Raw genomic sequence first — 27136 nt, forward strand, 5'->3', positions numbered from 1 at the left:
CTGAAGACTAAGGACTCTCTTGGATATGATGGAGTGCCTAGCAGAATATTAAAGTATGTGCTGCTCATGTTAGCCCTGTAGTTAGCCATATTTGTAATTTTCACTTTAGGAGTGGTCAGTTTCCTGAACGATTAAAGTACTCAGTAGTAAAGCCACTTTATAAAAAGGGATGAAAGGATACTGTATACAATGTCAGACCTATTTCTATGCCATCAGTATTTGCTACAGTTATTGAAAAGGCTGTGTATGTGAGGATAAGTGGTCATTTTATATCACACAATTTGCTATCAAATGTACAGTTTGGCTTTAGAAGCCGTTTAACAGCTGGAAGTGCTATATTCTCTTTTCTCTGTGAGTTACTGAATGGGTTAAACAAAAGGTTTTGAACACTAGGGAGATTTTTTTTTATTTAACTAAGGCATTTGATTGTGTTGATAACAAAATATTGCTCTACAGGTTGGACCATTACGAAATACGAGGAGTAGCTCACAATTGGTTCACCTCTTAGTTTAACAACAGACAGCAAAAGGTGGTTATTCACAGTGTTGAGAATGGCTGTGATGTAGTGTCTGAGTGGGGTACAGTCAAATGGGTTGGATTGGGGGGGGGGGGCAGGGATCACTTTTGAGGCCACTCCAGTACCTTATTTATGTAAATGATATGCCCTCTAGTATTACAGGTAACTCTAAAATATTTCTGTTTGATGATGACACTAGCTTGGTAGTAAAGGATGTTGTGTGCAACATTGGGTCTGTTTCAAATAGCACAGTTCATGACATAAGCTCATGGTTTGTAGACAATAAACTAATGCTAAATAACAGCAAGACCTAGTTTTTACAGTTTCAAACACACAGTTCTACAAAACCTGACGTTTTAATTTCACAGAATGGGCATATTATTAGTGAAACTGAAGAGTTTAAATTTCTAGGTGTTCAGATAGATAGTAAACTGTCATGGAAAGCCCATGTTCAGGATCTTGTTCAAAGACTTAATGCTGCCATTTTTACTATTTGAACGGTATCTGAAGTAAGTGATTGTTCGACACGAAAATTAGTCTACTTTTCTTATTTTCATTCGCTTTTGTTGTATGGTATTATATTTTGGGGTAACTCTTCCCATTCTAAAAGGATATTTTTGGCTCAGAAATGGGCGGTTCAGGCAATAAGTGGTGTAAGTTCATGAACGTCTCATCGACCCCTGTTCACAAGTCTGGGTATTTTGACATTGGCCTCTCAATATATATATTCCTTATTGTCATTCCTTGTTAACGGTATTAGCTTATTCCCAACAATAAGCAGCTTTCACACCCTGCATTTGGATCGGACTTACTTAACTCTTGTGCAGAAAGGTGTGCAGTATACTGCTGCACCCATTTTCAATAAGCTACCACACGAATTCAAGAATCTTAGCAGGAATCCACGTACTTTCAAATCGGAACTGAAGAGTTTCCTCATTGGTCACTCCTTCTGTTCTGTCAAGGAGTTCCTTGAAAAATTAAGCTGATTCTTGTTGTATTGTTGATTACACTTATGTAAACTAATTGCTTGCTTCTTTTTTTTTTTGGGGGGGGGGGGGGGTTTCATAAACATTTTATTTTTATCCATTGTTACCTTTATGTCATAATTTCATGTACTAACATGTTCCATGAATTGGGAGACTTGCTCCTCAATTTGGTCCTACAGAACTTGATGTTTAAATAAAATAAAATGAAATAACAGCTGTAGTGTAGGGCAGCCTGCTTGCTGGGTGCTTGTTGTGCAGGCTAGCCTACATGCCAGGGCTGAGAAAACATGTTTTTGCTCATCTCTCCATTGGTGTGAGAATTAGGAGGCTCTTACTCCCACAGTGCTGATGCTTGTTTTTAAGCTGTATGTGTACCAAATTTTGTTGAAATCGATGCAGTTGTTTAGGAGGAGATTGTGGACATACTTAAATTTTTGCTGCTTTATACATAAATATAGATGTAAGTAAATTTTTATGGTGATTCAGTGTGTCTCCTTTCTTTGAAGCTAAATCTCCAGTTCTCTCTTGGATACCTTTTCAGATATTTTGTTTAATTCATGCCACTTTGATTTGTTCCTTATTATGCTGTGTACTGCTCCACGCCAAGCTGTTTCATATTTGATTATGTTGCTGATACTAATACAGATCCAAACAGTATCGTACAGTATTCCAGTTTGTCTACAGTCATAGCTACCCTTCAACATTCTGTTCTGTTTCAACACTTGGCCCATACCCTGTAAGGAAATGTATCATGCTCCTTGAGGATAGAATGTGTTTCATATAAAGTCTGTCCCTCATATTGGGAATGAACTAATAATATTATCCCCACATCCCAATCTTCTTACCATTCTCACATTATGTACAGAGTGATTTATTCCTTGGAGTTTGCTTTTTGTCACTTTACGTGTGTCACCTCTTCATCACAAGTGTCACACTCCTTTATTTCTGATTTCCAGGTCTAGGAGGCATATTCCTAATAATATGATAATAGCTTCTGTAGAAGTGGTCCTGCATACACCAGTAAATCACAATAGCATGCTCCCCTAGGCTCTGTGTAAAATAGTTAGGTTCAACTAGCCTTGCCCTATATGTCTTCACACTTGCAGCATAACTTACTATGGAAGCAAGTATAGCTTCCTGAAAGCAAGTATAGCTTCCTGATACAGTCTGATGATGAAATGAAATGATCATTTGGCATCACTGGCTGGGAGACCGCATTTGGGGTTGTTCAGCCATGTAGTGTAGTGTAGTGTTTTTTATTTACTTTCTTGTCTGAAAGAACAGACACTGTTGACGATCTGCAGCTGCATGAAATATTTCAACATTTATTCAGTGACTGTGAATTCCTTGACAACAGGTGTATTAGGTACAGATTTACTACCAAGAGTGACGTGAAAATTTGTACCTTGGTGGGACTCAATTCCAGATTTCCCGCTTACTGTGAGTGGTCAACTTAACCAGTTCAGCTATCTGTGCATGCTGCTCAGACTGACCCAAACTCATACATGTCATACTGTCTACACCCTTATATCATAGTCCACTAAATTCATCTCTCACAACATTACTTGGCTTGCTGCAATGTGGAGAATAAGACAACGATGGATCATTGTGTGCCTGCCTAGGCTTCTAATACTTACATGCATGTCTGAAAGAACACACACTGTTGACGATCCACAGCTGTAAGAAATATTTTACAGTTTATTGTTGACTGTGAATTCCTTGATTTCAGCTGTGCTAGGTATACATTTACTACTCAATAGCCACATATGAAAATTTGCGGTGGACCAGGACTTGAACATGGATTTCCCCCTTATACCAAGTGTTCACCTTGACCAAGTGGGCTATCCACACACACTCCCAGGACTGACCCAAACTCATGTCTGTATCTGTATATTGTAGTTCACTAACTTTATCACCTGATGCTTGCAAGATTATTTGCATTTCTGCAATAGGGAGAGTGAGACAAGAAGGAATAGAGACTAATATAGTTATCATCAATAGTAGGGAATGTAGTGAGCATATCCCCCGTATGTTTCAACGGTGACAAACAGTGAAGGATATCAAAGAGAAATTTGGAAAATGAGTTAAATTTCTCAGAGAAGAAATAAAAATTTGAAGTTTTGCTGATGACATTCACAGGACTTGGCAGATGAGTTGAATAGAATAGAATTTAAAGGGTCTTGAAATAAAGTTAGAAGATGAACAAAAGTAAAACTTTGTTAATGGAGTTAGTTAGTTGGTTAGTTAGCTAGTTAGTTTCATGTTCATGTTCGTATAGTTGAATTAAATCAGGTGTTGATAATGTAATCAGATTAAGGAATGAGACACTAAAAATATTAGACTAGTTGCTATTGTGTTACAAAAATAACTGATATGGCTTAAATTAAGAGGATTTAAAATGAAGACTGACAGTTACAAAAAAAGCTTTTCAGAAAGAGAGAAAATTGTTAACATCAAATATAAATTTAAGTGCTGGGAGCACATTTATGAAAGTATTTATCTGGAATTTGGCCTTAAATGGAAGTTAAATGAGAAATTAAAACACTACAGGAAGAAGAAAATAGAAGGTTTTGAAATGTGGTGGTACAGAATGATACTGAAGATTAGGTATGCAAATCAGTTAACTAATGAACAACAACAGAATTGTATTGGGAAGAAAATAAATTAACAGCACAACTTGACTTAAAGCAGAGCTAGATTTACAGGGCATATCTTGAGTCATCAAGGAATAGTTAATTTGATAATGGAGAGAAGTGTAAGACCCAAAAATTGTAGAAGAAGACCAAGGCTTGAGTACATAAACAGGTTCAAGTGGATGTAAGTTGCAGTAGTTATGCGGAGATAAAGACTTGCACAGGACAGACCAGCTTGGAGAGGTGCATTAAACAATCTTCAGGTTGAAGATAACAATGTCACAAACAGAGAAGCAGAATACTCACAAACTTTCATGGCTTCATGTGATTTAGTGTTTATTCGTGTGCTCAGGATTCATCACAAGCCATTATGCCCTCACTATAAAAATATATGTTTCATATTGTCACAGTGACAAATTGTGGATATAGAGTAGTGAGTCAGAGATAATCTGTTGATCAGTAAGATGGAATTTTCTGAGTGTCTACTAAATGGATTGATATTAAACCGCATGAAGTTTATAAAATTTTATGACAAAAATGTTCTTTGCTGTATAAGAGTATTCACTGAAGTCTATTTAGAAGTATTGCACTAGAGGAGGAACGTTGGATCTCAAGGAATAATGCATATAAATTTTGACAAAACTGTAACATGTGAGTAGCTCAGCCATATCAATAGTTATAATAATTTATGAAATGTAGCTGCCGTATATTTACTTGTTGTCATATGAGTCCATTAGTGCTATTTTTTGTGGCCAACTTTGCTATAAATCGTCATTTTATAGACTTATATCCTGCTTGACTTTTTGGCTATCTTGGTTTTTCTACTTAAAATTTTTCTAGCTTATATCAGAGTACGAATTAGCTTATTAGTATGTTAAGAAATATTGAGGAATGTCAAATAAATGTTATAACTTTGTAATATGAGCTTCAATGTAAATTTCAGAGATAAAAATAATTTATTTATACTTTTTTCATTTCTCAAATTGATATCATTAGCTATATAGTTATAGTATTCGTATTTAAAACAGTACCCTAATCTATTATATTATTTTTATAGGTTGTGAAAGACGAGATACCAGTGTCAAATGTCTTTAACATTACAACTTTCCTTGCTGATCCAACAATGATTCGAGAATGGAACATTCAAGGGCTTCCATCAGATGAATTTAGTACAGAGAATGGAATTATCGTCACCAGGGCAACAAGGTGGCCACTTCTAATTGATCCACAGTGCCAGGGCATGAAGTGGATCAAGAACATGGAAGGAAAAAATGTAACTATGTTTCATTTGTGTGATATGACACTTATGCCATCTCTAAAATAAGGCTAGTGTATTTTGTGGTCATTTTAACATCAAAATAGTTTAATCATTTCTCACAATATTGTCTGTTGTTCTATTAAGAGTTATTTCATGTGTAAAACTCAAAACATTGATACATCTCTCATAACTATACTATCTGATTATTATTGTTATTATAATTATTAGTGTTGTTATTATTGTGAATGGAATAAAATAATAATAAATATAACTAATGTTGAGCAAAGAGACACACCCATGAGTCATAAGCTCCCAAAACATTTTATTCACTGATGCAATCTGTACATCTGTACACAGTTTCACAATATAAGATTCTGTAGTAACAAATTCAAACAAATTCATTGTCAAACTTTAAAAGTTTGTATATGCATATACTGCTGCAAAATTTGGTTTCCTAATGATGGAAATTGGCTTGTTTAAACTGGTAAAGCATATTGTTATTATTATTATTATTATTATTATTATTATTGCTTAGTGAACATGCCAATCAATAAACATTTCTTAAAACTGTTGCAAATGATAATAGGAAGCAAAAAGGTGATGTGGGAGAAATAAAGGTGGCAGAATGTTAACCTTCATTTTGGGTGATGAAAGAAAAGGGGGGAGGGCATGCATGTGGATAGAAATAGTGATAGCACCAAGAGTTTAATGACTGCAACTGTGTTGTAATTAAAAAGGAGGTAATGTATATCACCAAGGAGGAAACAAGCTAAAAATAGATTCAACTGATAGTGTAATGTGTCTCAGGGTTTTTCTACTGGACAACAACTGTTAGTATTTCAGTAGTACGATATTCAAGCTTTCCCATAGTGACTTCATTGTGAAAGTCCAGAAACACCCGAGAAAACTAATTAAATACCTGTGCCTACTTCAAAATCTTTTAGCCATACCCATCAAATCTCAGACCCATACAATTATTATAAATGTGGGTATGATTTCCTTTTCATAAATTAAATGTTCAACAGACCATATTATTGCTGCTTACTGTGGTTCACCCTACAGAATATTTACTTTCATGAGCCAGCACACTCAGTCCATTGTCCACAGCTTATCATATTTTCTTTTTTTTTTTTTTTTTTAAAAAAAAAGAGGTGCTTATCCAACACCTCATCACAACTCCTATTTTTTACAAGACATCTTCCCACTAGTCATGGCAGATGCTTTTTTTAGAGCACCCATACCCCCCCATGCTTATGCCTATGTTAAAATCAAACACTACTCCCATGTCCTGCTGACTTCAGATAGATCTACTACAGCTGTTTTAAAGCCTAATTTATCCTTCAACTGCTGATTTTAGAAAAAAATGTTTGCTATAATCCTGGTCACCTATTTGGTTCTCAACTGTACAAGTGTCCAGCCCATCCATTGTAAATTCAGAAGAATCCTAGGGTGATTCAGTTTCATTGCAATGGCCATGTTAAGGGCAACATCTCTTCTTTCTATCATCGCATTAACACCTTCCTCCAAGTAAATTTTTTTGATCTTCCACTGCTGAATGTGCCACTTTCTTTGATATGGCCATTCTTCTCTTTAATGCCTTTGTGAGAAACCGTGTTTTTCCAATCCACCAATAGTATCTCCATTTCAAGTGCTTACACACCTTTTGTTTCATTAAAGCTATCCCCTACAGGTACCTGTGAACACAACATATGCATTTGAATAAATGCAAATCATACATTTGAACAGTACATACTGAATATACAAAGGGTATTGCTATGGGGTTTAATAAGTAAAATACAAACAAATCTCTCATAGCATAGCCTCCAATTAAAGGTCAACAACTGTTTACCTTGAGAGTTGATCTATAAGAGGTGACCAAAAAGTTTCCATTCAAGGGCATTGCTTCATCATGTATGCAGTGTAGCACAACTCTGACATGGGTACATAAGCAACGACATGTAGGCAAGGGATTAGTGTGGCATTCATGTCTTTTCGACATCCATGCAGTAAATGTGGAAATGTGAACTATGCAACATTATTACCAGATGCGTCCAAAAAGGACCAGCCTGCTGTTCTTTTCTTGGCTGCTGAAGGACAAACACTGGTAGACACCTATTGGAGAATGAAGGCTGTTTATGGAATAGCATGTCTGTTGTCTGGTAACAAGGGGTGATGCTGCTTCATGATAATGCACATCCCCATATTGAAAATGTCGTTGTGCAGAAGTTATGCCAACTCAAGTATGCACCCTCTAGTCCTGATCTCTCTCCCTTAAAAAAGACACTGAAGTGTGGACAATTCCCATTGGATGAGGGTATGCACCAGACAGCTACAGACTTCTTCACACAGCAAGGCATGGTGTTTTACCAAATGGGTAGTGGTGTAGTGGTAATGCTTGAACCTTCCCGTTTCATTTGCTGGTGTTTCCATTGTTCTGTTTAGTTGGAACCAACAGAGGAGCATTCCAAAATGGAGTCAGATATGGACGTGCATTTAAAACAAAGATGTGTGATTGAATTCCTCACTGCTGAAGAAATTGTGCTGATTGATAAAGGTGTATGTAGATAGATGTGAGCAATGTGAGGCAACGGGTTTGGCATTTTCAAGGTGGTGAAAAGGGTGTGCGCTGTCATCCCTTGCAATGAAAAGCATCTTGATCAACTTATCCATGCTGATTGGCAGATAATGACCAGCGAATTGTGTGCAAAGCTGAATGTCAGCTGTAATGCCTTGGAGACAACGTTGTAACATCTTGGTTATCACAAAATCTGTGCGAGTGGGTCCCATGGGTGCATAAAGAAGAACAAAAAACTCATCGAGTGGAAATTTGCTGATACATGCTGGATCAATACAAAGCTAAAGGTGACAATTTTCTGAATAGCATCGTCACTGGAGATGAGACATGGTGTCACTACTGTGAGCTGGAATCCAAAAGAAAGTCCATGGAATGGGGACATGCGGACTCTCCATAACAGAAGAAATTAAAGACACAGCCGTCTGCAGGCAAAGCGTTGTGCACAGGCTCCTGGGATAGCCAGGGTGCAGTTTTTTTGGATGTCCTGGAGCCTGGAGAACCTGTCAATTTAGTATGCTGCAGAATGACACTAGCTAAGCTGAAAGCCCAACTTTCCAGGGTAAGGCGAGAGAAGAAGACCAACTTTCACCTGTAACATGGAAACGTTAGGCCCCACACCAGTTTTGTGACCACACAACTCATCGCAAAATTTGGGTGGACTGTCTTACATTTACCTTCCAGTCCTCATTTAGCACCTTTGACTTCCATCTCTTTGGGCCTCTGAAAGATGGACTACATGGCTAACATTTTCAAGACTCAGATGCTGTTGTGAAAGCTGTAAGGAAGTGGTGAGACTCAGCTGGTTCGAATTTTTACAAGTGTGGGAAAATGACAGTCTGTAGCTGAGATTTTGCTGTGTTTAGGTGTGCTGTTGTGATTTATGTGCCTTCTTTAGGTTCCATTAATAAAAATTGGAGGCATTACTTTCAGAATGACCCTCATAAATACATATTGCCCAAGCCCTTATATAGTCTATGGTAGAAAGTACTCTTACCATTACTAGTCATTTTCTTTATTTTTCTTGTCTAGACATGTTATTCAGTTACAGCTACTCATGGAAAAATTGTGATTATGCTTCATTTTGCAGTGTTATTAAATAAAGAAACTACTGGTTTATGAAACATATTTGAAATAAGAAATAGATGTATGCTACACATAATTGATACTAACTAAACTTATGTCAGTTATTACTTTTCACCATAAACTCATGTTTCCTGTATGTGATTTAACTGAAGACACATCTGGCATACTAGTATAAAGTGAACAAACATCTCATTAAAATATAATAACAAGATTAGTTATTTTTATACTCTAAATTGATGAAAACCTCATAGCTGGTCTTTGTAAATAGCTCATTATAAAATACTGGCTATTGTATAAAACAATACTACATTTTTTAGCTTTATCATTTCTTGAATGGTGACTATTCCCAGGATTTGATCCTTGATTATTGTAAACACACATATGCTAACACTTCGGTGGCTGTAATACACTAAAACTATACTTCTAGTTAGCTAACATTTGTGCAGCAGCTTTTCAGTCACTTAAATTTCAAATTCAGTGGCACTTAAAGATCTCAGCAATCTTTTCGTGTGATGAAGTCTGTCAATGTGACACTCTGCCTTCTATGATGAAGGTAAGGTGCCATCCATTCAAAAGGGATGTTGTTAATTCCATAGTATTTTAGTATGCATAATAAGAGAGCTATTCTTCAAGTAACCTCAAATTGGCTATTAAAAAAAGGGGTAAAAAAGAAAAAAAAAATGTTTCGTACAATATGTTCTTATGTGTTGACATCACTTCTCCACTTAGTTGCCACCAAAATTCAGACATTTGTTGTGCTGTGATTGTGCTTCTGTACCCCTTCATCAAAGAATAGGCTGCCTAGTGCTTCAGCACATTGACAGCAAGCTCACTGTCAGTTGTGAAATGCCGAGTAGCCAGCCAGCTAGGCCTTCACCACGGAGAAGAGATGGTGCAAAGACCAGATTACAGAGGGGTTGTTGGAAAATCTCCAATCGAAAAAGTCTGAGATTTTCCCTCATTGAATTTGCAGCATTGGGTCACGTATTGTGGGGCAGAATGAATTTTTCTATTTTTTCAAACAATTGAAACTTCGTGTGTGAATATCAACAATTAAGGAAAAGATAGAATTGCTGCTTACCACAAAGAAGGCATGTTAAGTTGCAGGTAGGCACAGTTATAAGACACCTACACAAAGCTTTCAGCCACAGCCTTCATCAGCAAAAGAAAAACAGAAACACACACTATTCGCACACACAAGCAAGCACACATCATGCACATGTGACTGTCATACCTGAAGTGTTCTTGCTTGCTTGTGTGTATGTATGGTGTGTGTTTCTCTTTTGCTAATGAAGGCTGTGGCTGAAAGCTTTGTATAAGTGTCTTTTGATTGTACCTATGTGCAACTTAATGTGTCTTCTTTATGGAAAGTAACAATCTATCTTTTTCTACATTATTGATTTGTCTATTTTTTATTGATTATTTTTTTTAAATTGACCTTTAGGGTCTTGTAAGAGTCTCTCAATAAAGTGGTCATGTCACAGTATTCCCTCACATTACTCTTATAAAATCTGCTGTCAAAATTTCTTTGTAATCCCAGAAAAACTGTAATCACCATTTTGTGATTTAATAGCATTTTCTTGAATTGTTTGGGATTACCGGGAGAATGTGTGTGTGTCCACTGTTTTGACTATTCTCTAATTTCAGAGTTAACATATTGAACTCATGTCATGATTCTGTTCAGAAATTGCTCTCTCTCTCTTCATGGTATCATGGAAGGAATATCAAGGCGGAACCCATTCTTTCTGTTTTGTGAATAATGGTTAGACATTTTGGAACCCACCACGTACAAAACTTATAGTATCCTAACCTCTCCATGACAATGTCAGAGAGGGTAGTCCTTGAAATCTAAGACGCATCTTCAGGAAGTTCAGAAATTGGGAACCAACACTGCACATTCACAAGAACCTCAATATGTTGCACAAATTTGTCAGTCGAATTTGAATCTCTTTCTACTATTTTAATTATGCCTATCTGTGCAGTCAGATTTGGTTATCTTCTCCACTCCCTCACATTGCTGTCACTCATAACCTCATCCCCTTATAAATGAGATAGTCAACAGTGAGTCTTATTGACATTGACTCCTCCTGCTTGCAGGAAATGAATAACCGAACATACATTGCAAATGGCAGAAGATGAAGTACCACTGTCCATTTCCTTCACTTCCTCCTTACAGAGTGTTGAATGAAACAGATGCCATCAAGCTAAAAGCATTTGTTTATTTTTAATAGTCAACCAGAAGTTAATTTATGAACATCCCTATAGAATTTTGTGTTCCAGCAGATGTTTCTTGTCTAACTCAGCCAGAAGGTATTCTGCAGAGAGTCTTGTACAAAAGTCTAACTTAGTGACTGCTAATAAGTACTGATCAGAAATATCAGTCAGTGCTCTAGCATAGGTTTGAAATGACTAGTTATTAATATGTGTCAGTAATTAGAGGTGGTTTCTGCATCTGCAGTTTGGATGTGAGTGATACTACAGATATTAAAGTCTGTTTTTCCCATAACTTCTCTCTAAACACTCATTGATTCATTTTTTGTGAATACTCAGTGCATCACTTGCTTTCCGTGGTCTTAATGTAATTGTTCAGCATATTTTATTGTTAACATATCACTAATATGGTCAGATAATGCGAATGTGAAATAATCTGGGTTAAGTTAAGTATCAAAGGTGGGTCAGATATGATAGTCGGATGCTTCTATAGACCACCTGCATCAGCAACCGTAGTAGTTGAGCGCCTCAGAGAGAACCTGCAGAACGTCGTGAAGAAGTTTCGTGATCATACTATTGTAATAGGGGGAGACTTCAATCTACCAGGTATAGAATGGGATAGTCACACAATCAGAACTGGAGCCAGGGACAGAGACTCTTGTGACATTATCCTGACTGCCTTGTCCGAGAATTGCTTTGAGCAGATAGTTAGAGAACCAACTTGTGAAACTAACGTTTTAGACCTCATAGCAACAAATAGACCGGAACTTTTCGACTCCGTGAATGTAGAAGAGGGTATCAGTGATCATAAGTCAGTGGTTGCATCAATGACTACAAGTGTAATAAGAAATGCCAAGAAAGGAAGGAAAATATATTTGCTTAACAAGAGTGATAGGGCACAAATCGCAGAATATCTGAGTGACCACCATTAAACGTTCATTTCTGAGGAAGAGGATGTGGAACAAAATTGGAAAAAATTCAGAAACATCGTCCAGTACGCCTTAGATAAGTTCGTACCGACTAAGGTCCAAAGCGAGGGGAAAGATCCACCGTGGTATAACAATCATGTACGAAAGGTACTACGGAAACAAAGAAAGCTTCATCATAGGTTTAAGAGTAGTCGAATCATAGCTGATAAGGAAAAGCTGAACGAAGCGAAAAAGAGCGTAAAGAGAGCAATGAGAGAAGCATTCAACGAATTCGAACATAAAACATTGGCAAACAATCTAAACAAGAACCCTAAAAAGTTTTGGTCATATGTAAAATCGGTAAGCGGATCTAAATCCCCTATTCAGTCACTCGTTGACCACGATGGCACCGAAACAGAGGACGACCGAAGAAAGGCAGAAATACTGAATTCAGTGTTCCGAAGCTGTTTCACTGCGGAAAATCGTAACACGGTCCCTGACTTCAGCCGTCGCACGGACGCCAAAATGGAAAATATTGAAATAAACGATATCGGAATTGAAAAACAACTGCTATCACTTAGTAGCGGAAAAGCATCCGGACCAGACGAGATACCCTTAAGATTCTACAGTGATTATGCTAAAGAACTTGCCCCCTTTCTATCAGCAATTTATCGTAGATCGCTGGAAGAACGTAAAGTACCTAGCGACTGGAAGAAAGCGCAGGTCGTTCCCATTTTCAAGAAGGGTCATAAATCAGATGCGAATAATTATAGGCCTATTTCGCTTACGTCAATCTGTTGTAGAATAATGGAACATGTTTTGTGTTCTCGTATTATGACGTTCTTAGATAATACAAATCTCCTTCATCATAACCAACATGGATTCCGCAAACAGAGATCATGTGAAACTCAGCTCGCCCTATTTGCCCAAGAAATTCACAGTGCCGTAGACACTGGCGAGCAGATTGATGCCGTATTCCTGGACTTCAGGAAGGCATTTGATACGGTTCCGCACTTACGTTTAGTGAAAAAAATACGAGCTTACGGAATATCGGACCAGGTTTGTGATTGGATTCAGGATTTCCTAGAAGAAAGAACACAACATGTCATTCTTAACGGTTCAAAATCTGCAGATGTAGAGGTAATTTCGGGAATACCGCAGGGAAGCGTGATAGGACCTTTATTGTTTACAATATACATAAATGACTTAGTTGACAACATCGGTAGCTCCGTGAGGCTATTTGCAGATGACACGGTTGTCTACAAGAAAGTAGCAACATCAGAAGACTCGTACGTACTCCAGGAGGACCTGCAGAGGATTAATGCATGGTGCGACAGCTGGCAGCTTTCCCTAAACGTAGATAAATGTAATATAATGCGCATACATAGGGGCAGAAATCCATTCCAGTACGATTATGCCATAGGTGGTAAATCATTGGAAAATACTTAGGAGTTACTATCCGGAGCGATCTGAAGTGGAATGATCACATAAAACAAATAGTGGGAAAAGCAGGCGCCAGGTTGGGATTCATAGGAAGAATTCTAAGAAAATGTCACTCATCGGCGAAAGAAGTAGCTTACAAAACGCTTGTTCGTCCGATTCTTGAGTATTGCTCATCAGTATGGGACCCTTACCAGGTTGGATTAATAGAAGAGATAGACATGATCCAGCGAAAAGCAGCGCGATTCGTCATGGGGACATTTAGTCAGCGCGAGAGCGTTACGGAGATGCTGAACAAGCTCCAGTGGCGGACACTTCAAGAAAGGCGTTACGCAATACGGAGAGGTTTATTATCGAAATTACGAGAGAGCACATTCCGGGAAGAGATGGGCAACATATTACTACCGCCCACATATATCTCGCGTAATGATCACAATGAAAAGATCCGAGAAATTAGAGCAAATACGGAGACTTACAAGCAGTCGTTCTTCCCACGCACAATTCGTGAATGGAACAGGGAAGGGAGGATCAGATAGTGGTACAATAAGTACCCTCCGCCACACTCCGTAAGGAAGCTCGCGGAGTATAGATGTAGATGTAGATGTAGATAATGCAGTTACTATCAGCTTTACATCTAAATCACAGAAGGCAGTTGGTTCTGGAAACAAATTGGTCAGTAACTTTTGCTGTTTGTCCTTCAATTGTCATTGGGAACATTCATTGACATTCCAGCTGCCTTTTCATTTTACCTCATGGATTTAGATGTTCATCCTTTTTATTCATGAAGCTCCTGATGTTTTGCGCGAAGATATTGAATGACTGTTCTTCAGTTTTTTAGCATGGTCTAAACTGCAGTGTTTTATTTTCTCAGTAGCTGTTCCAACTGAACCTATGTTTGTTCTTTAGCTCTGTTTTTTAGACTAAAGTGCCCTCCTACCAGAAGTATATAGATTCAGAGCAAGCCATGTATGTTATTGATATTTTTAATTTTAAAGAGCAATCAATCCATGAAAATAATATGACAATATTTCTCAAAAATCTATAAAAGTGGGTAAAGCAAAGGTAGTCATCCAGGAGTGTACAAAATTTTAGTTTATTCCTGTATCTTCATTCTTGCTATTTTTTGATTATCAGTATTTTATACTGCAGTGTCTAGTCATGGGTGCAGACAGCTGAAGGCTGGAATGCATAGAGAATGCTGGAGGATGCCTTATCCAGCTTTGGTATTCAAATTGCTTATTATGATATGTCAATACAGAGTTGGTGTTGTTTCATTGCTCAGTAATAAATCTTTCTTTTATCTGTTTAAAACTGAAGTTTAATTTTGATTCAAACAGATGGCTTAATGGAGGATGAGCTGGTAAACATATTGTACAGAGCACTTACGATAAAGAAGAATCATTTTAAATGGAGATACACATTATCATTGCAGTGTCAGAATTCCACTGTAGAATTCATATCTTAATCATAATATACAGATGCTGTTGTCAAGTCACATTAAAGTATTGTAGATGTAAAATTTGAATAACTGTAGTTCTCTTTTTCTTTTTATTGTCAAGGATTTAAAAGTCATAGATTTTGGGCAAGCAGATTTCATGAAAACTCTGGAGCAAGCAATGCAGTTTGGAAAACCTGTGTTACTACAGAATGTACTAGAGGTTCTGGACCCATCACTGCAGCCTATTCTTAACAAAGCTATTATCATCCAAGGTTTGTGATAAGTATTAAATATTGGTATGAGAAAGAAAAATTTTATATTCATGTGTGGTTTAAGGTAAATAATAATAAATAGATTTATCATTCAGAACATAATTTAGCTAGTGAAATTTAATTTCCTTATCTCTGCAAGTTAATATTAGTGCTCTCACTAACCTCGCACTTCTTTCACATAACTTATCAAATCTTTGTACATGCTGCATCATTTCCTCCACATGGATTTGTATGATAAGACTTTCCCAATGTATAGATTGTTCAATGAAATTTTGAGCAAACTACACATTTAACTTGCTATCATCATGGTCAAAAGATTCAGTACCAAAATATTGTGGCAGTAAGTTATTGACATTCAGCAGTTCGCCTGAAATTTTATGGAACAATAAGATATCTTTTTGAAGATAGAAGAGGGGTAATTTGGGGGGTTTACGAAAAGGGGAGGCGGGGTGGGTCACATGGTATAAAACATGCTCAGCAATTTGGCTGGAGCTGTTGTGGTTTTTCCATCCTCGCTGGTAAAACATTTGCATAAGTATCTGCCATAGATACTGAAAATAGTGCCCCATAGATATTTGTTTGGCCAGCCCATCAGTGCCTTTGTGAATTTATTGATTTTCTGACATTCTCTTTAGATACTTTACATTTAAATAATCATAAATTTGTTTGGCCAGCCCATCAGTGCCTTTGTGAATTTATTGATTTTCTGAAATTTTCTTTAGATACTTTATATTTAAATAATCATAAATTTCCCCCTACACAGTAGGGAAAATTTTTAGAAATGTATGAGATATTCAGAACTAGAAGTTAACTCTAAAAACACTCTTCTGTCCATTAAAATTAAAATGCCAGAAAGAAAGGACAGCAAATAAAATTGTTGTTACTGCATGCCTACAGAGGAGAATAATAAGAATCATCATCATTTATTGCATTAATGGGCTTTTAAGGCCTACAGCAGCAAAAACAAGAGAAATAACCAAACTTAAAAAATAAAAAATAACACACACACACACACACACACACAATAAAAAATTATAAAAGAACACATTACAAAAAGCCCAATAACAAGGATGTGAGGTAGTCACAATGAAGAAGACATGTACTGCAGATAGTCATTGATTGCTGCCCATCTCTAGCTTTATCTTCCACTGTTGTCACCTCAACTTGTTTGAGGATTGTTAATATTCAATCCTTCCATCCAATTCTTGGACATCCCCTTGGGTGATTCCCAGCAGATTGGGAATGGAGGCCCCAGTGTGGGAGGGATCTGTCAGCTCAAAGGATGTGGCCAAACCACTGTAGCCTCTTCTGTCCTAATATTTGGCCAGTGTGTGACTTTCCAGAGAAGTGGTACAGATCTTCTTTTGTTCTTTGTTCACATTTAACATAATAACTTGAAGTACCTTTCTCTTTAAGGCACAAATTGCTTCTTCAGTTGTTGCTGATGTCACCCAGGTTTCATAATACTTGTTTAGATACATAATTCTTGTTTAAGTCTCTAAGTGATTTGGGGATTTTTGGGGTGCAAAATTTAGTATACACATGTCTCACCTCTGGCAGAAAGATTGGTCTAGCCAGGTTGTATTGTAGTTGAACTGAGCTTGAATGATAAATTCATGTGATTTGATTTGATCAGGGAGACAGAAACAGCAGTGATCCCAGCCCCACTATTGCCCACACCAGAACAGGGTTTATCATGTGGTTCTATTCCATGTGATTTCTAGTAAGGTGAGGCAGTACGCTTAAAGAGTAGTAGGAGGCCCTTTAGTAGTTCTTTATTAGACATTATTTCTTCAGGACACAGTATCCAAATATTCTCCGTCTTTTTCTTCGCATTGGAAGATTAGGTGTGGTGCAGTTTCATCACCCTCTCCGTAAAACGTAACAAGCTTTAGTGACTACATTTCAGTTACTTAACTTGCTGAGTGTTGAAAATATTATTGAGGTGTATAACTCAGTTTTAATGCAACTCCTCCACTTAAAATGTCATCTGGGTTCAATTTTATGTAATGTCATGCAACTTTGTGATGAGTTCACCAAAAAATAATGTTGTTGAAACACACAAAATACTTTTAAAACATGTTTATTGCATCACACAGAAATAGAACTGACACAGGTTTAGTGGCCAAACCTGAGGATGGCCAGGGTGATACTGCTACTGCCACTGGTGCTTATTAGATAGGAGAAAGCAATAACATGAACACTCAAATGCATTGTTTGAATTTAACGTAATGGAATTTACATTTGGAATTTGTATCATTTCACAAAGCCTGCAATGAAAATCTACCTCACAGATCATCTCAGTGCCTCTGGTACAGTTAGTATATTGAAATATCACAGTGTTCATATTAAGGTTTCCTGAAATATACATCAGTAACAATCTCCTAATTTTTTCTGTTAATTACTTTACAGTTGCAGTATAACTTAGGTTTCCAACATGAATCCTGTGTCTTTACAGTGGGCTCTATTGTAATTACTGTTACTCTTCTATGTATAAATTCCATAAAGGCAAAGTTAGCTTCTGTTTACATTATGTTTAACATATTTTAGATTTATTGTAAAAAATCTCCGTAAACTTACCAGACTTGGTTTAAATTTGTCTTAGTGAGCTAATTTTCATTAATACTGAGTATCAATATTACAGTTTAAACTTCTACATGTATATAACTTCTCAAAAAAAAAAAAAAAATAAATAAATAAAAAAAAAAAAAATAAAAAAAAAAAATCATGTGGTAGTATCATAATCATTCTTTTCATAAAATACTATCCCATTCTGCTGCATTACATACCCCCAATGTATCGCACATAAGAATTATGGGTGAGAATTTACCATGGTGTACATGCACCAAAGTTGGAAGTTTAATTTACCAATGAAAATAATAAATTTTTGAAAATAGAATGTAACTGGGTAGATAAAAAATCTAATCACCAAGTGGTGGGAGGTGAAGAGACACATGTAAAGGTTAAGGAAATCTGCACGTTTTCATATCCACTGGCTCCTTCTTCTATCAGAAGTGTTGAAGAGGAAAGAAGCGGGCTGAAGAGAAAGGGCTGGTGAGGTTTAAAAAATGGGGAGAGTTCAGAAAAGTCACCCAGAACCCTGGGTCAGGGGAGATGTACCAGAAGGGATAAAAGGAAAGACTGATATTTGGGGACTGCACTGGATGAGAGTTGAAAACCTGAAAGCTTATACACTCCTGGAAATGGAAAAAAGAACACATTGACACCGGTGTGTCAGACCCACCATACTTGCTCCGGACACTGCGAGAGGGCTGTACAAGCAATGATCACACGCACGGCACAGCGGACACACCAGGAACCGCGGTGTTGGCCGTCGAATGGCGCTAGCTGCGCAGCATTTGTGTACCGCCGCCGTCAGTGTCAGCCAGTTTGCCGTGGCATACGGAGCTCCATCGCAGTCTTTAACACTGGTAGCATGCCGCGACAGCGTGGACGTGAACCGTATGTGCAGTTGACGGACTTTGAGCGAGGGCGTATAGTGGGCATGCGGGAGGCCGGGTGGACGTACCGCTGAATTGCTCAACACGTGGGGCGTGAGGTCTCCACAGTACATCGATGTTGTTGCCAGTGGTCGGCGGAAGGTGCACGTGCCCGTCGACTTGGGACCGGACCGCAGCGACGCACGGATGCACGCCAAGACCGTAGGGTCCTACGCAGTGCCGTAGGGGACCGCACCGCCACTTCCCAGCAAATTAGGGACACTGTTGCTCCTGGGGTATCAGCGAGGACCATTCGCAACCGTCTCCATGAAGCTGGGCTACGGTCCCGCACACCGTTAGGCCGTCTTCCGCTCACGCCCCAACATCGTGCAGCCCGCCTCCAGTGGTGTCGCGACAGGCGTGAATGGAGGGACGAATGGAGACGTGTCGTCTTCAGCGATGAGAGTCGCTTCTGCCTTGGTGCCAATGATGGTCGTATGCGTGTTTGGCGCCGTGCAGGTGAGCGCCACAATCAGGACTGCATACGACCGAGGCACACAGGGCCAACACCCGGTATCATGGTGTGGGGAGCGATCTCCTACACTGGCCGTACACCACTGGTGATCGTCGAGGGGACACTGAATTGTGCACGGTACATCCAAACCGTCATCGAACCCATCGTTCTACCATTCCTAGACCGGCAAGGGAACTTGCTGTTCCAACAGGACAATGCACGTCCGCATGTATCCCGTGCCACCCAACGTGCTCTAGAAGGTGTAAGTCAACTACCCTGGCCAGCAAGATCTCCGGATCTGTCCCCCATTGAGCATGTTTGGGACTGGATGAAGCGTCGTCTCACGCGGTCTGCACGTCCAGCACGAACGCTGGTCCAACTGAGGCGCCAGGTGGAAATGGCATGGCAAGCCGTTCCACAGGACTACATCCAGCATCTCTACGATCGTCTCCATGGGAGAATAGCAGCCTGCATTGCTGCGAAAGGTGGATATACACTGTACTAGTGCCGACATTGTGCATGCTCTGTTGCCTGTGTCTATGTGCCTGTGGTTCTGTCAATGTGATCATGTGATGTATCTGACCCCAGGAATGTGTCAATAAAGTTTCCCCTTCCTGGGACAATGAATTCACAGTGTTCTTATTTCAATTTCCAGGAGTGTAGATTACTGACAAGCCAGATATTACTGACAAAACGTTGTGCATTAGTTAACTAGAGTGAAAAGCTAAGTGTGTTGTATATGGTAGAGGCAGTGGTGGTGGTGGTGGTGGTGGTGGTAGTGCTGGTGCTGGGGGAATAGACAAGTCATGAAATAAAAGATGTGGAAAACTAAAAGGGAGTGAAGAATGGAATAGTTACTGCGAAGAAATGGTGAGACCGAAGAAATTAAAGTAAATTAAGGGCAGGTGGCTGGTGAGACCAAGGACATATTGTAATACCAGTACCCACCTGTGATGTTCGTGGAAGCTAGTGTCGAGGGGGAAGATTCCAGATCTCATGTGTGGTGGAAGAGGTGCTGAGGTCAAGACATATTGTAGAACATGCTCTGCAACAGGTATTGTGTGTTTCAGTGTACACCCTCTGTCTATGTCCATTCACTCTGACTGATAACTTGGTGGTAGTCATACCAATGTAAAAGGCAGAATAGTATTTACATAGCAATATGTGTCATTTCACTGGTGACTTTCCCTTTGACAGTATATGTTTCGAAAGCACAGGGCTGGTATAGTTGGTGGTAAGAGAGTTCTTAGGACAAGTCTTACAGCAGGGATGGTTGCAGGGATTGAAGCCATAGGGTAGGGAAATGGGTGCATAGGCAGTGTGGGCCTGAGAAAGACCTTGTGGAAACTGTGAGGGTGATGAAAAGCTATTCTAGGTGTGGTGGGCAAAATGTCAGACAAAATGGACCACATTTCAGGGCATGATTTTGGAGAGTCATAGCCTTGTCAAAGTAGCTGATTAATACATTCAAGACCAGGATAATACTGAGTGATAAGAGATGTACCTCTAAGTTCATTTTTGAGGGGTCAGCAGTACCAGGATGTGATGGCCCAGGAAATCTGTTTCTGAACTAGGATGGTAGGCCAATTACATCCATTGAAGGCTGAGGTGAGAATGGTGGTGTATTGCTCTAAGGAGTCTGTGTCTAACCAAATAAATTTTCCTCAAATTCCAAGGGTTGTCAGTGCTTGTAGAAGGTGGTGTCCCCCTAGAGAGGTGGATGGCACATTCACGTACAACATTCCATGCTGGTTCATTTCTATGCCAGAGTGGATAGTGAATGCCAGACTCTTGGAAACCAATGACTAGATGTTTTCAGTGGGTGAGAGATCTGGAAAATGGGCTAGCCAGGGCATCAGTCAAACACACTCTTGTATTGATATAGTTCAGGAGGATGCACAGACAACATGTGACCCAGTCTTATCTTAGTGAAAGGCTAAGTCAAAGAGACCTTAAATATAAGGCACAGTCACCAGCCTCAACACACAGAAATGTCATCTGTGCTGTCTAAATTATCAGTTGTGCAAATCAGAGGTGATTGTGTTGTGTACCTACTGGCACCACATACCATCACACCATGTGTGGATTCCTTATGATGAGGAATGAAGTCTGGCAACATCTGTTATCCTCAAAACCTCCATACATGGATACATCCTCTGTGATGATGTGTTCAGACCAAGGACTCATCTGAAAGGGCTAGATGGTGATACACCTGTGTCTATTGTTGTCATTCACTGTACCACTATTAACATGTCTATCTCTATTGCCATATCATAGGTAGACATGACAATTGCTGCTGTGCTGACAGTCTATAGTGCTTCAGAAGTTGTGGCACTGTCTGTGTGTATATTTCTCTTGTTGCAAATGAGCCCATATCCTGTCTCAAAGTACATGACATGGCTGTATGATCCAGTGTGGTTTAACAAACAGTATGTGTGTTGTCTCAGTTGGTATTCATGTGGAACAATAAATTGCAGCTTCAATAAATCACAATCTTACTGCTGTCTAATTCTAATGCGTAGTTGATGCTTTTCCTTCTTACATGAAGTGTAATACGATATTCTTTCAAACAACCAATATCCAAACCCAGTTTCTGTATGAGATACGTGCTGCATGAATTTTCCTTGTAATATATACTTCTACTTTGTACAGTTGCCTAAAATGTTGATGATTTGCATATTCAAGCGTGTCATATGCTTCATGCAAATTTGACTTTTGTTTGCAATACTTTTATGGTAGTGAAACTGTAATGGTCAATAGTACCTTGACAACAACATGCACAAGTCTGTCTGGAAAAGTAACACTTTGATTCATTACACAAGTACAGTGAAACCTCTATATAACGTTTTTAAAGAGACCACAAATTCTGAACACTGTATGGAGGAAAACACTATAAAGAGGAAGGCTTCCAAATAATAATTATAGGGCATTACTGAAGATAAGGATACCACTAATCAGCTTTGACAAGTGGTACCACAGATGTCATTTTAAATTTTCACAATACCGTAATATGATATTCATTGCAAATGATCAATGTATCAAATGATAAGTATTTTGTAATTAAAACATGGGGCCTGGTAGGTGGATGGGTGAAAGTAAATGGATCAGTTTGTACAGTAAAAAATTATAATAGATTCTTAAGGTATGACATCATTGTCCAAAGCTGACAGGTGGTATCCCATTCTTCAGTTGACCCAATTATAGAATATGAGCCAAATTTTGTTTATGATATACTGCACATATTACGTAAAAACACAGTAAGTGGTACAAATTAAAAAAGAATTAGTTACAAAAAAATTACTTTGATAATTAAATTATGAAATGAAACCTAAATTTGCACAAAACTCTAGGAACCTATACAATCTGAAAATCACATACCTATGATTTTTTAAAATATTCAAGCAAGCATGTTTGTTTTCTATTTCTCCTTGACTCTATGGCATTCATTTCTTGCTCGTTCTGTCCTCAAGTCTATGGGCCATCATGTATCTCCTGAATGTTTCAAAGGCTTCAGCTGCCTTAGTATATGAGGGCACAGGGTCATCTTCCTTGTCACTGTCACTGTCACTTTCACTACCACTATTATTCTCCAAGCTTCTCTCTGCAGTCAACTCCTTAATACTTTGTACTCCTGTGGTTGCCACGTTGTCATCCACAGCCACAAAGTCCTCAAAAGTGACAGAATCACTGCCTATTAATTCCTGAAACTCTTGCAAATCACTTGCAACATCTTCCACTGGAGCTGCCATCTCATTCTCACAGAATCTGCTTTTGTGAAACAGTTTTTAATAGTTTCAGCACTGACTTCCCTCCACGAGTACATAATTAAATTCATTGCCTGTAAAATATTCAGCTTCAGTTGTGAGCTTTGCTGGCTTCCCGGTTTTCTTTGGTCCATCAAATTCAAGGCCTTTTTTACAAGGGCTGTCCTATATTTAACCTTAAGGGTGTGTATCATTCCCAAGTCCAAAGGTTGCAGGTGGCTGGTGCAGTTGGGTGGCAGGAAAATTACTTTCACATTTCTCAGAATGAATATGTCTGGTGGATGTGCCACACATCTATCCACAAACAGCTGCACTTTCCTTGCAGCACTCACCATTTTGGCGTCAAATTCTGAGAAAACGTAAAAATATATCACTCGTCATCAATGCCTTGGCATTGTTTGTATATTTGCACGGAAACATGGAAATTTTTTTGAAGCACCTCGGATTTTTTTGGTTCCCGATAACCAAAGGTTTCAGTTTTTCACTGCCATCAGCGTTTGTACACAACAAAACAGTAAGATGTTCCTTGCTCTTCTTATTACCATGGCAATTTTCCCCATGAAAAGTAAAAATCTTATCCAGCATTAAATTGAAAAACATGCCGGTTTCATCACCATTATAAATGTCACACAGTTTGTAGCCATGTATCAGATTAGGGAGAGTCTGCATCCACTGAGTTACAGTTGGTTCATCCACACTTTTACTTTCTCCACATTCTGCTTTGTATACAACGCCATGATGCTGTCAAAATTTATCACTCCATCCATTGGACGCCTTAAAATTTTCCACTCCTAACTGCATGAAGCACCTTCTCCTTAAGAATAGTTCAGTTTATAGGAATGTTTGCAGGATGTGCTTGCTGAAACCAAGTTAATAAAGCTTCCTCCATTTCATTGAAGTCGATGGTTTCACATGCATACGTTTCAAATTTTCACAATTCTCAAACCCTTCCATCATCGACGATCTGTTTTTCATAGTAGTTTGAGTGTTGAGGGGGCCAGTTCAAATTGGTTCACTAGCTCCACGTGACTCACACCAGGAGATGCCTCCACATTTTTAATAACAGAAAACTTTTCTTCCAGAGAAATGTTCTTCCACTTTCCACTCATGTCCACTGATGAACTGAAGAAAGTTATATCGAAGACACACTCTCACTAGACACATAAACTGTTTGCTGCTCACACAAAGTGCTATGAATATAAAGCATCGACTGAAATGGCACCAAAAAGATCGCAAGCAGAATGTGCATCAAATGTCATGTGACCGGGTTCTGCCACTGACCTATGAAACACGCTGAGCGCGGGCTTTCTGAGCTGGTGCAAATTGTGAATCCACAGAACAGAAAACTATGTGTCTACATCCAGTCACTTAAATGTTATAAAGAGGTAAATAATTGACCAGGGTTCCAAAAATACGAGTGTTACATGGAGGAAATTGTAATATAGAGGAAACTCAGTAAAGAGGAAAATTTAACATTGTTTATATGGGCTATTTGTCGGGACCGAAAAAAACGGATGTAATATAGAGGAAAACATTATACGGAGGAATGTTATAAAGAGGTTTCACTGTAACTCAATATATTATCATGTTCAGCTCGAACAACATCTCTGAGTTACAACTATCATATTGAAGCATTAAATTCTGGCAAAAGTAATATAGTAATAACTATTTATTTAATATGTATGGCTCTAATATGAGAATAAATAAATAAATTCAAATTCTGTAATTCTGTCACTAAATATCATTTTATTGCTATGCCTATTGCTATGTGAAGTCTTCCGTCAATGCTACTTGCCCATATTAGTCTGATTTCATGCACAATGATTTTTTCACTTATTGGTGTGTAACAGTGGAATAATAACTTTTCTATCTCTTTTCTGTTAAATGTCTTTTAAATGAATGATGTAAGTGCAGTGCAGCCGAGTTTTATAGTGGTGTCTCAATAGACTAGAAACAGTTGGAAGACTGACTTCCTGGAGGGGCCACTTCCTGTTTACTCTCAAAATAACACTGCACTTTCTCAGGCAACTGTGAGTTGTGAAATCTACTGATACAGAATTTTGACAACTGAGCAGCAGATGGGGCTATGTAAATATGAAATAAATACAAAGCTTTTACTACAGGCATGTAGAACAGTGCAAAAATTGTATAGCTTTCTGATAAAGTCTTGTACACGAGACGTGAGCCTTACTCTGAAAAGTAATACAAAGCTGAATGTGAATAACTCTTAATATGTTGAATGAAAACGCCTTCACCCATGTTAGTTCACAGTTGTTATTTAATTTGAGCAGTCAGTTTCAACATTACATTACACCACCTTCAGGCCCCTGTGTAAAGACAAAAATGATAATAGTGTGAAATACATGACAAAAACATCAGTGTAAGTATTATATATAGTGGTAATATGTAGTAACATGTAACAATACCAAACTGTAAGGTAGTTACATCAAAGTTGAAGATATATTAAAAAATAAAATGAGAAAACAGGTGCACACGATATTGATATAAACTAGGGAACAGAATATACATTCCATAAAAAATTGTAAAAAAGAACCTACTAAATAGAGGTCAATATTGCATGTTATGCCTAGATAATCACAGTGTAAATCTAATGTTAGTGCCCATGAAATATCTGGAGCAAAACAGTCACAATCATATACTGATGGGTGCAAACTGAAGATAAAATATTTATTTATATGTCGTTACAGACCAATAGAACATTAAACCACTTACGGAGGTCAGCTCCATGTTAACTATCTATACTGCTGTGTTCCATACATTGAAAATAACTAATAAAACAAGAATATAAACTTACGTCAATACAGTCTGACAATCACAGATTCATAAGGTGCCAACTATTTATTTAAAATATTTTTAATGAACGAAACTGTGAATCTAATGTAATATACTGCAACAAATTCCCACTAAGCAGGAAGTATTGAAATATATGGAGAAGGTCATAACCAACATTGACAATAAAGTGAGAAGTCTGCTAGTAGGCAGCCGTGTGGCTAGGAGATATACCAAACTATAAACTATGATGTAAGTCCAAAGAAGAGTACTACAATACATACACAGTATATTAGAAAGTCAATCAGAACAACCAAAGTCGCATACCTCTACATGACTGATAGCTCTTAAGCAGAGTAAGACAAAGGGAAGTATGAGGGCTATGCCAAAAGTTTTTAGCAGCCCGTAAACCATAAAGCGGAGGACAATGGGGTTGTTTTCATTCAAAAGAGCGATGTTTTTTCACCTTGGGACATGTGCGGGCAGCCCCTGGCTAGCGGTGATCCCCCCCACAGCGTGGTAAGAAAGCACAGGCAGTGCTGAGTCAGAGACGCTGCAGGATGGAGCTGTTGCGCCGCGACTTTCACACCATGATTTTTTATCATTATAAAAAGGGTTTAAGTGCCGAAGAATGCCATTCTTCTTTGCTGCGTGTTTTTGGTGAAGCTTCCCCTTGTAGGGCCACAGTTGGAAATTGGTTTCACGAGTTTTTGAGGGGTCGGCAGTCAGTTGAAGATGAACCTCGTCCCGGTCGGCCAGCAACAGCTGTGACACCTGAAAACATTGATGCCGTGAGGAAAATGATCAAAGAAGATCCACATCTTACATTTTGCGACATTGAAGGGACAATTTATTGGATCAACAGCAGCACAGACCATCGTTCATAGTCACTTAGGCCTTACTAAGAGATGTGCCCATTGGGTGCCACATTCCCTGACAGAAAGCCAAAGGACGAGAGAGTGGACTGGTGTTGTTTCATGCTCGAAAAATTCAATGGAGGTAAGTCCCAAGACACCTATAATATCGTCGCAGGTGATGAAACGAGGGTCTGCCATTATGACCCTATAACGAAGAGACAGTTTTCTGTGTGGTGCTTTCCAGGGTAGGAACCACCCACAAAAGTTCGATGAAATCGGAGCTCTGGAAGAAAGATGGTGGCAACTTTTTCACAAAGATCAGGCATCTCACCTCTGTGACCTTGGACACGTGTCGTACAGTCAATGCTGAATGGTATGTGAACGATTGTCTTCCGAAAGACATCGCCACATGGAAGTCACAGCATCCAGTCACAGCACAGCTGCCAGATC

At 38.6% G+C, this 27136-nt stretch overlaps 1 protein-coding gene across 1 annotated transcript in view; it reads left to right on the forward strand.

The window, feature by feature from the left end:
- The window catches only part of LOC124619703 (dynein axonemal heavy chain 2), a 1014172-nt gene that overhangs the window by 835838 nt on the left and 151198 nt on the right, over positions 1 to 27136 (forward strand). The window contains 3 exon segments of the mRNA XM_047146260.1: positions 5194 to 5409; positions 15171 to 15321; positions 18270 to 18277. Coding sequence (XP_047002216.1) covers positions 5194 to 5409; positions 15171 to 15321; positions 18270 to 18277 — 375 coding nt within the window.

Source organism: Schistocerca americana, chromosome 6 (genome assembly GCF_021461395.2).
Source record: "Schistocerca americana isolate TAMUIC-IGC-003095 chromosome 6, iqSchAmer2.1, whole genome shotgun sequence".
Lineage (NCBI taxonomy): Eukaryota > Metazoa > Arthropoda > Insecta > Orthoptera > Acrididae > Schistocerca > Schistocerca americana.